At 37.1% G+C, this 16,680-nt stretch overlaps 1 protein-coding gene across 4 annotated transcripts in view; it reads left to right on the top strand.

The window, feature by feature from the left end:
- Positions 1-1,888: 1,888 nt before the first annotated feature.
- micu1 (mitochondrial calcium uptake 1) overlaps positions 1,889-16,680 on the top strand; it is a 36,352-nt gene continuing 21,560 nt past the window's right edge. For 2 of the 4 annotated variants that reach the window (XM_015040742.1, XM_015040743.1), the window contains exons 1-6: positions 1,889-1,905; positions 5,091-5,258; positions 6,012-6,183; positions 10,121-10,283; positions 13,947-13,990; positions 16,546-16,557. In XM_015040742.1, coding sequence (XP_014896228.1) covers positions 5,092-5,258; positions 6,012-6,183; positions 10,121-10,283; positions 13,947-13,990; positions 16,546-16,557 — 558 coding nt within the window. In that variant the 5' untranslated portion in view covers positions 1,889-1,905; position 5,091. The remainder of the gene's footprint in view (positions 1,906-5,090; positions 5,259-6,011; positions 6,184-10,120; positions 10,284-13,946; positions 13,991-16,545; positions 16,558-16,680) is intronic. The other 2 variants (XM_015040744.1, XM_015040745.1) reach the window with 1 other exon arrangement.

The following is a 16,680-nucleotide window of genomic DNA, read 5'->3' on the forward strand; positions in this document are numbered from 1 at the left end:
TAAACCTATCCTTTAGGAATAAATCTGCTGTGCTAGTGCAGCCTGGCTTTAAAAAACAAACAAAACCAAAAAAATCGATTATTTTTTTTTTGTTTGTTTGTTTTCTTTTATTTTTCCTAGAAACTTAAACAAGCAACGCTTAGCCTGGCAGCGGGGTTAGTAAAGCATGGCGGGCCGCCAGGCTTATAATACACTGGGGAAAACCCTGTTAAATGTACACCTTAAATCAGGAACTTGCAGTACATATTTTACTGTATTGTCTCTTGGATGAAATTATTGTATTTTTTTTTTTTTTGCACAAAAAACAAACCTAAATCAAAATGATCCAGAAGAAGCCTCATTGTCGCATCTCTTAGAAGTTTGAATCATATTTTCTGCTGCATAGTTACCAGTTTTACTTATGAAGCAGATCTTCCAGTTGGATAGTCAGCGATGACTCTCGTGAGTCACTACACTGCTTCTATTATTGTCTGTAATGACGCCATTGTCTATGATGTTCTTTTTTAAACACACATTGCTTAGATATGTTTTAATAAGATCTTGACCTGTCAATACTTCAGTAAAGTCTGAAATAGTTTTAATTGGTATAACCTTATGCACCATATGGTTTCTTATGAGGAGTCATCTTGACTTGTTTAGCCTCTCTTTCAAAGCATATTTGGCAGCGGATTGGGTGAACCATCTGTCTGCCAGTATATATAGCAGACTGGTTTGAAACAGTCAGATTAAAAAAGGGAACAATTTGACAAAGCTCCTTTTTGTGGGCATTATTTCCGGTGCTAACAATTAATGTCATAAAGCTAAACAAGCATTGTTGATCCACCCTCTGCTGCTTGTTCAGGAAGATTGTTGCTATGGTTCAGCTGTAGCGTCAGGAGCAGCTCTTGTTGAGCTATAGCTTGGGTTGGCTTTCTCCAAATCATTATTTGATCAATCCAGATTATCTCCTTAGGTCGGTGATGGTGAGCGTTGCCTTCAGACAAAAAGCTGTTCATGCTCTGCTTCCTGCTTCTCCATAGATTAAACCCATCCATCTATGTATGCCCAGGGCTTGGAGGAAGGAAACATCCCAGAGCAATACAGGATGTTGAGCTTTTACCAATACGAGAGTGGATCACAAGTTTCAATTGAGAGTACAGCTGTAAATGCCAGTCTTCCAGATCAGAATCTGTATTTTTCATGATTCTTTTGTGATTTTTAGGTTAAAATAAATGTTTTTGTTCTGGAGTTTCATGCACAATTTGTGAATAATTTGACAGCTTAACTAGAGAGACGCTAATCAACCTTTGCATTTTTTATAATTTTTTTATTGAGCTTAGACTTTAAGCTCAGTAAACTCTAATTTTTATTATCCATTTTTTATTTACAAGGACTGTAACAAATAGAAGCTGTAGGTGTTTTGAAATCCATTAGAAATTAAGAAAGAAATTCAATTACAAGATCATCTTGACGCATCAAGCTGTTGAAGCTTTACAGGTTCACTATTAAAAAAAGAAAATATCAAGGTGCAGTTGCTCACTAAAGTTCACACATCCCTTTTAAAATACCAAATGTTTTGGGATTTGAAGAACAAAGAGAAACCTTGCTGAATCATTTTGAAACCTTTTTCATTCACAAGCTGATGTGAGTGTAGGTTTTCTGGTACAGTTCAGCTGAAAAATGAATATGCTAGAAGCTAAGATGAAATAAAAAGGTGTAATAATTTAGTTCAGGTTGGTAAAACTTAAACTAAAGCTTTAACGAAGCACATTTTTATAAAACAAAGTAACCCACATCTTGTCTCTGCAGCATCGCTGAGAAGGTACAAGCCTCAGATTGTGAGGAGCTCTATTGTAGAAATCCTTTTCAAGGAGTCGTCACAGAGTTTCTGTTGATTTGAGTTCTGGACACTGGGTGGCATTCAATGTTTGTCTGCTGATCAATCAAGTCAAAGGAAAACTGTCTGATTCTGGCTCAATGATTGGTGTTGTTGTACTTCTAAAGAGTCTAAAAGTGACCTTGTGAATCCTATGTCTTGTCTTTGAAGGGTGCAGACACATTATTAGATAAAGACAAACACTCAGTAGGCTTTGGTTTATCTAGCTTCTGATCAGTTGTTCAGAGGACTCTGAGAGATGGTGTGATTACAGAAATATGCCATCCAGGTTTCCTTCTCTGTGTTTTAACCCTTGATAATTAGCTGTTCACAGTGTTTGAGCCACGTAAAAAAAAAAAAAAAAAAATGTTAGGTCAACATGTCTCCTCTCACTTCAATCCTATTCCATTGTTAACAGTTTTCACTTCCATTTCCCAGTGATTGATTGGTTGCATATTTGACTTTGTCTTCTGTTTTTCTTTTTGCGCTCTACATTACATGCTTCAAATTAAAATCTACGTAATTTTGGTCTGTAGCTGCAGTAATGAGCAGCTTGTACTGATGCGTTTTGTTTTGGGTTGAACAGAAACCAGATACAGGTTATAATTTGAAGCATACAGAAAATGAGGGTCATCTATTCATTTTCTATTGTATTCAAAGCTGCTATTGCTTGGAGTACCCATTTGTCTTTTATAGATAATGTTTTTTTTTTTTTAAATAATTCTTTTTAACGTGGATGAAAGTTTGCACAAATGTGTTTCGATGTGTTATAATTTTTGGAAAGAAAATTGTGTCCTACAGGTCAAGTCCTCAAGAAAACTAGAAATTATCGGCTTGTAAAAAGCCTGATTGGTGTTTGTTCAATTATTTTACACACTACATCTTTTTTTCTTAACTGAAAAATATTTTTGGGGGTTTCTGAATGGCAAGTTGTGTAACAAGTGTTATGATTTTTATTCCAAACTTTATACAGCAGAGATGATGTCTTCAAATTAAGTAGAAGCTTTTTTTTTTTAGTTAAATGATTAATTGTAAAATGCTAAGTTTTAGTTATATTGGCTGGTCTCATGACATCCAGGTAGGAGTTTTATGGTGATATCTTTGTCTGTATAATGATATTTTTAACCATAGAGCTATATGGCCCAAATCTTCAAAATGAAGACTTTGACTAGGTTTGGTTAAGTTATTCTACTGACCTGGTCGAAATTGGAAAACGTGATTGCAATAACTGCTCAAAGTGCATGTCAAGTATTTCCAAAAACAGAGTGAGAAATTGTTTTAATTCTGCCACATTGGAGGCTTTCTGAGCATGAATTGACTTTGTTCACTGGAGTCTCAAAACGACAAATAGTTTTGTCACCATTTTTAGACAAGTTGATTTCAATGACTTTGTTTTTCTTCAGTTCTGGAATCTCTTTTTGATCCCAGCATATGTTGATTTTTGACGTTATGTGGACAGGCAGGTTCTGTTTCGGCTGCTACAGATATGACTGATAAATGTGAACAAACCAGATGTTTGCTTTTAGACCAGACTGCTTTCAGGTTAGTGAACATGTCTGTTCACTGTACGAACAAAAAGCCTGTTGCGTTGGGCTTTTTGGCACACAACGGCAAAGACGATTGACGCGCAAGGCTAAATTACATCATTGTACTATCAGCCTGTGCAATATTCATATCATAAAAAAACTGTTTTGGAGTGAAATAACTGTTGGCTAACATATTTCAAATGTCATGAACTTGGATTTTTATGCCACTTTGGCAAGTTGGACAGATTCTCACAGCAGAGAGTAGAGAAGAAAATTAGCAATAACAGATGGATTTTCTAAAATGGTGCAACCTTTCGGCTGCGCTTGTTCCGGGTATGTTTCCTTCAGCCTTCATTGTGGCATGCTACTGAGAGCTACAAATAGCATTCTCAATGTCTTGTTTTTCTCCTGCTGAATCCATTTGGTAGTTAATTCCTCAATTGTTAAAGTGACATTAACAGGTGGTTGTTGCAGGCCTCAATGATGTTAACTTCTCCGTCAGTTGGTTTAAAAAGTGCCTACATGGGAGCAACAGACGCACCGGTGCAGACCTCTGCTTAATTGTTAATCATCTTTGCGTGACACTGACAGGAGTTAAGAAACAGCAGTGCTGCTGAAAATGGAGTTTTGGAGCTTAGCCACACCGCTAGAAATTAGTTTCAGCATCGCTTTGTGTTGAAGGAAGGTTCCAGTATATTTATACACTGATTTGAATAATGTCTCGTTTTGCCTCTCGTGCTTCGTGAAGACGGTTTCACAAAGGGAAATGTTAATTGTGCAGTATAAATATTTTTCCTGGTAGGGCTTTTCAGATCTTCACATTGGGTCGGACAAAGTCATTATTTTTACTCAAATATGATCTAAAAGACATAATTGTGTTTTTATTGGCTATTTATGTGGCAGAAAAAGAGTTCCTAAGAGTAGTAAATTATTTTTGGGAACATGATAGCTTGAAAAAATTAAACCAAAATGAGCCATGATCTCTACAGAAGAGGTGCTTAAGTAAAATGGGGTGAATGTATGATTCAGAATTAAATGCTGTGTGCAAAAATCCATAGACTCACTGATGAGCATGTGTAAAAGTGCATTTAATCATAACCAGGCCAGGACATCTTTTTTAATGTCATGCAAATCAGCTGATTTATATATATCAGGTTATATTATGTTCAACTTTCTCATTACTATAAATAAATAAAACAGTGCTACCTTACTCATAATTTGATTCATTATTTCAATCCAGTTCCAGAAAAAAGTTTTTCCCTGCTTAATAAACTTAGCAATTTATTGAATGAAAAACTTTCAAGCTGTTTTTTTTTTTTTTTTACTTTCTTTTCTGCATGGTCACCGGTGGCTTTTGTGGAACAACGGCAGTTGAGTTATGCCATCTCTGCTCTTTTACTGTTAGCGGCATGCAGTACACTTTTTCTTTTGTAAGACATAGTCATGTGAAATTAGGTCATGACTTTTCCAAATCGGTCCTGCTAAAGATGGCTGTCAACCACAGCAAAAACACCATACTTCTTCATTGTGGGAATCCTTGGATCAACCCTTGAAACGGGAAACTCCTTAGTCTGTTCAATTGAAACAGACACACCTACAACGTTCACCTTATTACAGTTCATACAGCTAAAGAAACCCTTAATAATAACAGTCAATATGGTCGTATCTGTGTCATCACGCTGAGTAACTTCAGTCTTCTCTCTCTGCAGCATGTTCCGCTTGCGGGCTCTGTCTGCAGTCTCAGTGGGACTGACCCAGCTGTCCCGCCGCTGCTATCACAGCGGGGCGGCCAGCACGTCTGGCCGGAGGAGGCTGATGCTGGCTGCCCTGGCTGGTGTAACTGGTGCATCTGCGAGTGCTGGACTTCTCTGGAACAGGTAAGAGACGTCGTCGCACACGTTTGCCTCTTTATAAGAATATAAGTGACCAGCTTTTAAGACTTTGGTCCTGCTTCTCACTAAATGATAAGCTTAAGCTTTTTTTTTTCCTCTACCTGTTAAACGTAGTTCCTCACCTTTGTGAAGTGGCTTCCCCGTCAGATGAGCTGTTTTAGTTTTTAGCACTTCTAATATAATGTAATTATTCTCAGTGATTTATGGCTGTCCATTAGTCAGAAGACTGGTGCTTAGTTAAGGCGGAGCATTGTGGGAGGAGGAAGGGGGGTGGGGTGCTAAAGCTAAAACTCTTTAAGGACAGAGCGACTGAGCTGCAGCAGGCAGGCGCAGTGATTGATGGACCCTCAGGGCATTTTAGACTGATGGGATGAGACGGTTCCAGACCTTCACCGCACACTTCATTCTCCTCGTGTCGCATTAATTTGAATTACTTAGCCTTTCTGTTGCTTTTTCTTATTATTTTTATTATTACTTCAACTTTCAATTCAGTCGCATAAAAATGGTCAAGTGGGACTTTGCCTTTATCCCTGTGGAAAAACACCTTTCTGCTTCGTTGCTGTAGTTCACATTAAGCTTCAAATTAAAGTCTGATCTCCGCTTCATAACTCCACTTCAATTTGTAAAGCATGGAGATAAATAGTTTTAAATAATCATGCATGGCAGCATAAAAACCAATTTGGTGGTATTAAGATTAATTTCTCTTGTGTTTTTGTTTTTTTAATCCCTAAACATCAGAGCATATACTGATGCAGGACCTTCTGTTCAACACTCTGAGCGAGTGGCTGGAGAGGAAGCCGATTTCGTGAGGGACGCAGACTCGGAGAAATCGGTGGAGTCCAGCAGCGGAGACGAGGGAGACGAAGAAGGGAAGAAGAAGAAACCCCGCTCAGGATTCCGTGACCGCAAGGTAATCAATAAACTATAGGCCTGCAGCTGTTCAGTCACTCTCCAGAACGGCGTCCAATAATTGATGTCCGATATGCAAACGCTAGTGTATTTTAAGCAAGCATAGTGACATACGGAGGTAATCAGCATGCATTTCCACTGTCATAAACAACAGACATGTATTACCTTTGAGGATTTTATTACTTTTAATTAGGCATCAGATGACAAAGCGAAAACCGAAGGGGGACCAACAGAGACAGGCTTTCTTGCCAAATAAACACTCTTCGTTGCTTATTATTATTATAATTATTATTATTATCATAAAAATGAGTGAGGAGGAAAAATATGAACAATAGGGGCCATTTTTTAAGATGAAATACGTTGCCATTTTCTGGTATATTTGAATTATGACTGCAGATGAGAACATTGCGCAGTCACTCTTCCCTTTGCAGCAGCAGAAAACTTGGTCAAACTTTCAGGTCCAGAAAGCAATTTATGCTCTCACCGTCCTTGAAGTGATCCAACTTATATATTTACAATGTAGTGGAAAGTACACACACCTTAAACATAGTTTAAAGTTTTCTAAGCTTAAGTATTTTCTTTTTAGTTTTGAGAAAGTGAACAGGATGTTTTAATAATTGCCTTTTTAAAATTTTTTACTTTGCGCAATAAAGTTTTGCAGTTTAATCAGTTAACAGTTAAGTTTGCTTTCAAACTGTTAATTCTGCACAATGGTATTTGAAAATCTTGTAAAATTATAATTAAAACCTGCTATAACCTTTAACACCTCTCCTCAGATTTGTGTCATGAATAGGGATTTTTTTTTGCAATGCAAAGAAATACTTTAAATTCTTTAAATCTCAGTGTATCAAACTTTAATCCACATTTTGCTAATGCAGAAGGTTTCAAATATTTGAGAGAGCGGCTATTAACACTCAGTCACTCAGGCATTTAAATTTCTACAGTCTGCCTTTGATGCATTGCAGATTTGTCTGGAGCAATTAAAACTGGTTTTAAATGCAGAAAAATACCGAATAAGGCCTTTTTTCCTTCTATTCCCTTGAAGAACATCCCCTTAATAAGAACTGCTCAAGGTAAAAACTCTTTAGTTGGTTGCTAGTTACAAGTAACTGGGATTAATTATTAATGGGGAGCTTTCTGTCAATGCTCATGTTAAAAATATGATCTTCAAATTAATGATGAAGCTCGTTTTTTATAACTTAAGCAAGTCATGATTCTGCCTCAGAGCTCAGAAGCCTCTGACATCTGCTAGTTTTTCTAGTTGATGTGCGCTTCAACTTGTTGGCTACTGTCCTTGAGTTCTTCATATACACATTGGATGACTCTGGTTGACAATGCTCTTTTAGCTTGTTTCTTATTTATGCACTATTCTTTTTAAAACAAAAAGCTGTTATTCCTTATGATCAAACTACATTTGGTATTTCTCTGATCATCACGCTCAAACTAAAACAAGAATAAGGTTTTCAGTATCTCTGCCCTCTCGTCTTGGAACGCCTCTCACTCTGAACTGAAACTGTCAGAACTTGTTTCACTGAAAACTTTCCACTCCATCTTAAGAAACCGACTACAGAAATTCTTCAAACTGTGCTGAGGTTTTACATCTTAAATTATTACTATATTCTCATATTTTTACCTTTAAATTGCTACTGCAGCAAATACTTCTGCATTTTATTTGTTGTTTTTTTGTTGTCTATCTTGTCCACAATGACATGCCAAGTCCCCCTTGTGAAAGAGGTCCTGATATTTTATCAATTATAAGGTTTAGTTACAATATTTTAAAAATCTTGGTAGAGCTATAGAACTTGGTAAACTTTTTGTATTCATGGATTGATCTATTCGCATGTTTTTCGGTGCAACTTTACTTCAGATTATTTGCAGGAAACCCACATTTTCATGAGTCATTTTGTAGAGCAAATCTAAAATATTTGAAAGAAAATATTGAAAGAAAAGACGCACAGCTACGTGACATGCTATTGCTTGGGATTTTTAAACCAGCCAATCCAGGAGCGCCATTCATTTTCCTTGGCGCAGATTGGTTGTACCCCCAAGAGTCAAGATGAGGAAGACTGCTGTAGTGCTAAAATGGTTTCCACTGTGCCTATTAAACCAATTTAATGTATATTTGGTGTTGAACTGGTAAAATAGGCAGTGACAAGCATTTTTAAAAGGGGTCTCAAGTAACCTAACCCTCGTTAATATCACTGGTTCACTTATCTAAACATCTAAATAAAAAAAATAAACAAGAGGTCTTGGATGTTTGGATATTTTCTCAGTTTTTTGTGCATGTAGGCCTTTGCATTTAATGTCGATATTAAATGTTGCATGACTGAAAAGCAAGTGAAGCTTATTTGATACCAAAAAACTCAACAGACTCATAAGTGATGAAGCACACTGCATCAGAAGAAAAACCTCTCCTCTGTCCTTGATCTGTGTCTGTGTATCTGTCTCACAAACACCCTTTTACCAAATTGAACATAATGACAGTCTGAAATACCTGAAGCTCTAAAACGTGTTGTGGTTTTCCACGGGGAGTAGCTGTTGTAAATCGCTTGCTCTGTGTCACATGAAAGGACCACTTAGCTTCTAAACTCACAGCTCTCTGTCAGTTTTCCAGCAATGCAGCATCTGTTTCAGATACTCTGCTGAAAGTAGATGGTTAAAACAAACAGTTCATGTGACTAATGTGTGCAACAGAGCTGAATAAATTAGCTCTGTTATCAGAATCAGCTGGACACATCATTGATGCAGTGCTGATTGTGTTTGTGCGGCTGCAATAACTCAATGGTCTTCGTTCATTTGAAGCTGCCAGTCATTGTGACCCTGAGAGCACCGACTTCCTCTTCTGATGATGTGTTGCTTCGGGAAAAAGGTTAATAAACTGCTCCATCTGAGTTGACGGCTAACTTTCCTGCTTCTTCACTCTGATTCACCCCTCACTCGCTGTCTAAGCTCTTCACGGAGATTTTCCTCATTGTAGAACGTAGAGTAGCGTTGGGCTGTTATCGTTTCGTTGATCATTTATTGTGAAAATTTACAAAACAATTTTTATTCGTCACAGTCATGATAAATTTCAGTTATTGTCTGTAAGTGAAAAAACAAAACTGACAATATGATCAGAAATGTTACTTTTTCTATTTTCTCCAAGTTTTTTACTCAAGAACATCAATTAATATCAGTAAACCTGAATATATGATTAAATGCAGCTACTGTGTGCAGCACTTTTTAAGTAAGTAGTCTCCTAAAGATGCCCGTTTCAAATAGGATTGCTTTTCAAGAACAGTATAGGTAACTGCATGTCACAATCATGCAGTTACCTAAAAAATAAGTAATTTTTTTTAAATCATAATCTTCATTGCTGTCACAATAGAACCAGAAAATATTGTGATAAACTCAAAACAACTCAAAAATTGTATGATTCACAGATACCCAATTACTTTACTTCAAACTTAAACCTGTATTTTTAGTTTGAAGTGACTAAATATTTTCATGTATTTTTTTCACCTTTTTCATGTTCTTTTTTATATAAATAGAAACACTTGAATATTTACATACCTTGATCTAAACTATTTCATTATTAGCTCCAGCCAAACATTTGGACTTGGTTTGCTGGAAGATGAATCTCTATCCCAGTCTCAAGTGAAAGTCCTATCAGGTTTTCATTCAGGATTACCTTTTGTTCATCTCCCTCCATCTTTGCATCAACTGTGCTGCCACCAGCATGTTTCACATTGGGGATTGTGCATTCAAAGCCAGAGTGCACTGCTAGTTTTTCTGCCTGGCGTCCATGATGATATATCTTATCTAATTTTGTCTCCTAAACCCCTGAGGCCTTCACATAATAGCTGGATTTATTACAATTAATAATAAACTGCTTAGAAATGTTTCATGCCTAATGTGTTTAAGCTTTAGTTAATTTTTATCTCTCGATCGCTTGGCAGGTGATGGAGTATGAGAACAGAATCAGGGCGTACTCGACTCCAGACAAGATTTTCCGCTATTTTGCCACTCTGAAGGTCATCAACGAGCACGGGGATGCCGAGGTCTACATGACCCCCCAGGACTTCATCCGCTCCATCACACCCAATGAGAAGCAGCCTGAGAGTGAGTTCCTCTGCTTAGTCTCTGGAGGGTAGCATGTTCACATTTACTCTTGTTTTTCTTTCTTGTATCATAAGAATGTTGTAAATTCAAGAGAGTGTAAATTATAAGGCCAGGATTAGATATTAAACCTCAAATGCACACATAAAACACACTGTATAGCAGTCGAGGTTCATTACTACTATGAACATGACTCTCTCCAGATGTAATGGCACATCTTGAGAAAATGTCCTTGGAATATGCATAGTTTAAGTTGAGTACATTTATTCAGTCAGGGGGAATCCAATGACACTTTGCTGTTAATCTTTTTACAACCTACTTTTGCTATTAGGACGGCCTTCAGTCTCCTCTTACAACAAATCCCAAGGCCAGAGTGTATAGGGATCTTTGACCAATCATTTACAAACTTTCTAGATCGTCTTATTTTCTGTTCACCCTGCAGGTTTTCTGTTGGGTTTATCTGCTGAAAGACCTGATAATGACCTATTATCATCTGATTTTCATAAAACATGTCCTGGTTTTTCATGGAGTTCGCATCATCAACTTTTGAAACGATTCCTGGTCCCACTTGAGGTTCTGTTGCCATAAACTCAATCTTCATCTCATGTTGGGACATAAGAGACTTTTTTGGGCTTGCCTGCCAGACAACGGATTGGCAATGAGATGGTGTCTAATGGTTGTCATGGCGACACGCTGATCCCTCGATCCTTTGGAAATTTACAGATGAAGTTTACTTCAAGCACATAAAACTCATTGCGTTCTCGTTTTAAACTGTGAGTTGCTGTTGATAAAAGCTCTCCACCAACTGGTAGCTGAAGTGGAATAAAGGAAGTGAATTACTAAGTAATATAAAACTCAAACTATGCTGTTGTTATAGGAATTACTTGAAATAATTTTAATTTTAAGTGCTGTTAGATTCTAAAATGCTTCCCTTCCTGAATGACAAACCCATGGAAAGTTAGAGGAATGTGGATGTTCTAGTCCAGCCAAGCGACAGAATAAACCTTCACCCAAAAGGGTCAACATCAGTGTTTCTGACGTAAACAAGTCTCTGGCATGAAACAGCTGTAGCAGTGACCTTTGGAGACATTTTGCCTCCCTTACAGTCATCTACATGAAAAATGAAAAATTTTACGTTCCATTGAAGGAATTTTAATTTGATTTAAATGCTTTAAATCCCTTCATATTGAAAGTGTAATGGTTTTATTTATACTAAAACGTAAAAAACAAAACAGCAACAACAACAAAAAAGTCCTGTATTAGATTATATCACGTTCTTGGGCACTTTAATCAACCTAAACATTAAAGTAGACATTAAAAATACTTAAGTTACATTTATTTTATTGGAGCTTGGTGGGATGTCGACAAGATTGATACTAATGACTTCGTATTCAACTTAAATGCTAAGTAATTAGTTCCAATGCTACTAATGCAATACAAGTACAAACGAATTTAAAGGCTCTTTTCATACATCTTTCCTAATAAAAGTCAAAGCTGCTATATCAGCATTCCTGAATACCTTCCCCTTTCCTCCCGCTCTATTTTAGCTACAGGAGCTCTTAACTCAGATTGCATGACAGCTCTTCTTATAAAGATACCCGTCGCTATGAGGAGGGCAGGAGGGCGGGTGGGCAGGGTGGAGATCAGGGAATCATGACACAGCAGTTGCTGTTTCAATTAGCCGGCTGAACCTGGAGCAGATTTCAGGCGTCGAGCGGACACCCAGTGAGAGAGATTTGATCTACAGCCACGGGAAGCCGAACATTAACACATGTTTCAGCGCCACACATCCTGATTATTCAACGTAAAAACTGTGTTGGATTCGAGTGACATTTTATGGGATGCGATTGCATCATACGATTTGCTGTGGAATTCACAGCAAGTGAGGACTGTTACCCTAGGAGGATTCATTCACAGAAAAAAAACATCCAAGACCTCTTAATAAGGACTTAACACGGCCTGACACGTTTACACTGACCTTCCTCACTCCACCACCTTCATCTTCTAATCACGTTCAAGGCTGCTCCTAGCTTGGCCCCTTATTAAACTTCAGTAGTTGGATCTAATACCTTTTCTCCATGGTTTGTGGTACTGCAGCTCTCCCAGGATTAGAAAAGGCTATAGTTTACCCAGCTTCGTTATAAGCAACCATCTCACTCTCGGCTTCTTTTGGCCCATAACCCAAATATGTCCAAACCTTACATTTATAGAGAAACGATAATGAGGTCTGAGCTGCAGATGACCAACTTTATTCTGCTTCTATTGTTTTGTTTTTCAGCAGAAAGAGGTTTTTTCTCTGTAGCATAAGATGAGACATGTGGGGTTTCAGTGAAACATAATCTGAATTTCCTTCTAAATAAAATACAAATTTGGAGAATTTTCCCTAAATATGATTCTTGCAAAAGTATTAAGTACAACCACTAATTTTTATATATATTATTGAGATTCTTTGTGATGTACAAACATAAAGCAGCACTTAATTGTGACTTGAAAGAAATAACTGTAGTTTCTATAATGACTTTAACAGTAAAATCTGGAACATGAGGTGTGCATATATATTCAGCCTCCTTTACTCTTTTTACCACTGAATAAAAGCCGCTACATTCATAAATCTCTTAATTTGTAAGTGCTATGTGTGATGTAATCCCAGTATAAACACAGCTGGTCTGTGAAAGCCTGAGAAGTTTGTTGGAGAACATTAATGAACAGACTCAAACATCAGTAAAGGAGTTCAAGCTGGGTTAGGTTATAAAATAATACCAAAGCTTTGAATATCTTTTACCAAGAAATGGCTGTCCATTTGAAAAAGCCAAGCTGCACAGGGAGAGCATAAATCAGACAAAACAGCTAAAAGGTTCTTGGTAACTTGGCCATTAATCATGAACGCCACATATCTGGCCTTTATGGAAGAGCAGTAAGATATTTTTAATTGTTGGAAAACGATTCCTTATTGCAGTTTGCCAGAAATCATGTATTGGACACAGTAAACGTGTGAAAGGTGTTCTAGTCTGGAAACTGTAAAATGTCATTTTTCCAAAGCATCAACAACCCTGAGCAGATCATGTCCACTGTGAAAAATGTTGGTGGCACCATTATGCCATGGGATGTTTCCATTTTCATGGAAAAAATTATCTGTACATTTCTGACCACATTTCAGTTTTTTCTAGTTGAAAATGAGGATTTCAGCTCTAAATCTCTTCTTTTAAGCATTTCCTTTCTCAATAACTAGCGTGTTTATGTGCAGATAATCAGTAGAGGCTTCAAAATGTTTTGTTTACACAGTTTGTTATTTCTGTTGGATATATGTCATGATAGCCCACAATTTGACTAGTGCCTCCATATCATATCTCCCTTATCATGTTCAGAGATACCTTCTAAGCGCTTATTTTATCTCATATTTGTTATTCTTACCTCTAAAGGTAACTTAAAATCATCAGGATAGTAAAAGCTGAATGGAGAAGACTGTTTATTTTAAAGAATTGGAGCAGTGGAAATGGTTTATTAATGGCTATTATCCATCTCCATCGTGGGTCATTGATCACAGGAGGTCCAGTAATGACACTGTATCGTCTCCTAGCTTCAGGCTGCTGTATTATGTTTTCCTAATATCCATTTTTAGACTGTTTCTGATAATTTGCATGTCTTTGTTTCATGTGTCGTCTTCAGATCTCGGCCTGGATCAGTTCATTGTGAAACGCTATGATGGGAAGGTAAGAAGTATCAGTTTTATTTATGAATATATATATACGTATATATATATAATTCAATCATTACTGCTCTATTTCAATGTACGTTTTAGCTATTTAAGTTATTTGTGTCGTTAAGTACTCTTTCTGATAAAGGGCCAAGCACCTTGCTAAGTATTTAGACCCCTTGAACTTTTTCCCATTGGTTTTTTGTCATGTTACATATGTGGTGGATGGAAAATGATGAGTTTATTTAAAAAGTTTGAAAATTGTGTTGCTCTGAGTATTGTAAGATTTAAGTAAGAATACATAAGTTTGTTTATTTACAAAAACAATGTGAAAAAGTTCAAGGGGTTCTGTAGCTGTCTCAACTTGCCAACAGACTGACTGAATCTCAGGCCTCAAGCAATCTTTTTTTTTTTTCTATTTACCATCTTTAAGGAAAAAATCATGACTGAGTCACCATTTCCATAATTAGAACCATTACAGCTTTCTTTGATTTTGAGTTGTGACCTTTTTATTCTTTTTTTTTTTATGCCATCATAGATATAAATGAGTTTTCCTCCAAGCCAGGAGCTGCCCATCCTTATTCGTTTCATAATAGAGAATCATAAGTGTGAAGATTGTAGTTGCCAATCTCATTATGAAATTTATCAGCCTTCGGGTTGGAATAAATCTGCTCCTAATCTCCATAATGATGAACCCCACTAAGCCCCAAAGAGTCAGTGTCTTTGACAAGACCCATGCTTGCTTGTTTTCTTCTGTATTTGATGAAACTTCAAATTACCCTTATTTAAAATGTATATCTAAAGAGCTTGTGGCGTTCACTAGTCAAAAACGCAAGATGTTGATTCCAAAAATCAAAATTAGACACTTTTTATTTACAGCCCTTATGTAAATGCTGCCCTTATCTCAAGGCCACATGTCTCTTTTATTTGCCATGCAAATCTCCAGACACATGACTTTTACTCTGGTACCATATTTAGCTTCGGTTGACCCAGGAGAATTCGTTGCCATGACCAGAGGGACCCTGAGTGTTTCTTTCCCTCTGTGACCGGCTGCACCCACTCTGGCTGCTCAGAGTGATATGTGATTCCTCTGCAGCTTTATGAGCTCTTCTAACTAGTTGGAGGAAGAATAAAGCAGTATGATCATCTGCCAAAAAAAGCAATAAAATAAAAATGCCAAGATGTTAGACTCTGAATAGCCAATGGTGGAACATCAGTAGTGAGTAAATGAGTTTTGAGGATAAAGGTGGAAAAGAGAGGGCTGTAGCTTGGGGTGGAGTGGTAAACAGACGCTAAAGTTGATGTCATGGAGGTCATGTGAGTAAAACAAGAGCTTTCTTTCTGTGTAGCTTCTTTGTCCTTTTGGTGATTGCATTTAAAAATGCTTTGACCAAAAAAAAATCAATCTCATGTTCATTTAAAGGCTTAAATGTTAAAATATAGTAATTTAAAATGCAATCTAGTGAATATTGCTTTCATTCTGAAATACTTTGTCACGATTCATCTATGCAAGCTTTAAAGGTGACTCTCAGTATTTCTATTTAATTCCAGTAATTAACTTTAAAAAAGTAAACCTCATAGGTCCATCACATATTGTGTTTTATTTTGCCTGTTTATTTCTGTTGCAGCTACTGAAACCCACATTTTCGTTTCTCTGAAAATTTGAATATTACATTAAAAGTTTAATGCAGAAATGCCAGCCTTCTGAAAACGATGTCCATCTACTGTATGAATATGTAGAACGTAACTTAAACAACACTTCTCTGTTTGGTCTCATGGAAAATTTTTATTTTATTTTGGGGCTTTTCATATTATCATCAAAAATAAGTCACTTGTTGCATAATGAATCTCTGCAATTTAAATTTGTCAATTCAGTTGTCAGAGATTGATTTTATTGTTCATGATGAAAGTTATTTAGATGCACCTGCCCCTCTCTGACCTTTTTATGGTTGAATTTGAAAATGTTTTAGCCAACTATTCTCCATTTTATGGAACATTTAAAGAGGTAAATATATTCTATCTGTAAGTGCAGAGTGTAAATAATGTTTACCTACTGATCATTTCGTTTTATGATCAGTCTGAATAAAAAAACTGGCATCATAAGCTGGATATTTTGTCCCTATTTGTGTTTTTTTTTCCTGTTTATAAATGGATTTTTATGTCATCATAAATTGTTGTGCTGCTCTCAGCTGTTAATGGGATTTTTCTCTACCACCATCATGGTGCGTACAAGCTTTCAGCTGCCAGAAACGTTAATGTGACCACGTGTTGCTTTTATTCACTGTTGATTACTCTCCCATGCTCTAATCAGCTGCTCCCTCTCATCCCCCCCAAAATGATTCCTCCTCTCCATATTTTCCTCTCCTCCCTCCCTTATAAAAACCGTTATCCTCGGTTCCACATCTCTCAACCACCCCACACATTTTTCTCTGCTCCAAATCATACTGCCTACTGATTACCCCAATCTCCACCCACGAACTCCCCTCCCCGGTTCTCCACCTCTTCTAATTCTCCTCTGTCTCCCTCCCTCCGTCCTCGTCTCTGTGTCGCTCTGTCCCTCCCTCTCTGCAGGACTTCTGGCAGGTATGGGGTGTGTGCCGGGCAGCATGTGTTGCACCTGAATGATTAACTGCACTTTGTAGTCACCACTTCTCCACTCTTACTCCTGTGTACTTTTCCTCCTCGTAGCCTGAACTTCCTCTTCTT

Source organism: Poecilia latipinna, unplaced genomic scaffold (assembly GCF_001443285.1).
Source record: "Poecilia latipinna isolate Pla-1442-1.1 unplaced genomic scaffold, P_latipinna-1.0 Scaffold525, whole genome shotgun sequence".
Classification (NCBI taxonomy): Eukaryota; Metazoa; Chordata; class Actinopteri; order Cyprinodontiformes; family Poeciliidae; genus Poecilia; species Poecilia latipinna.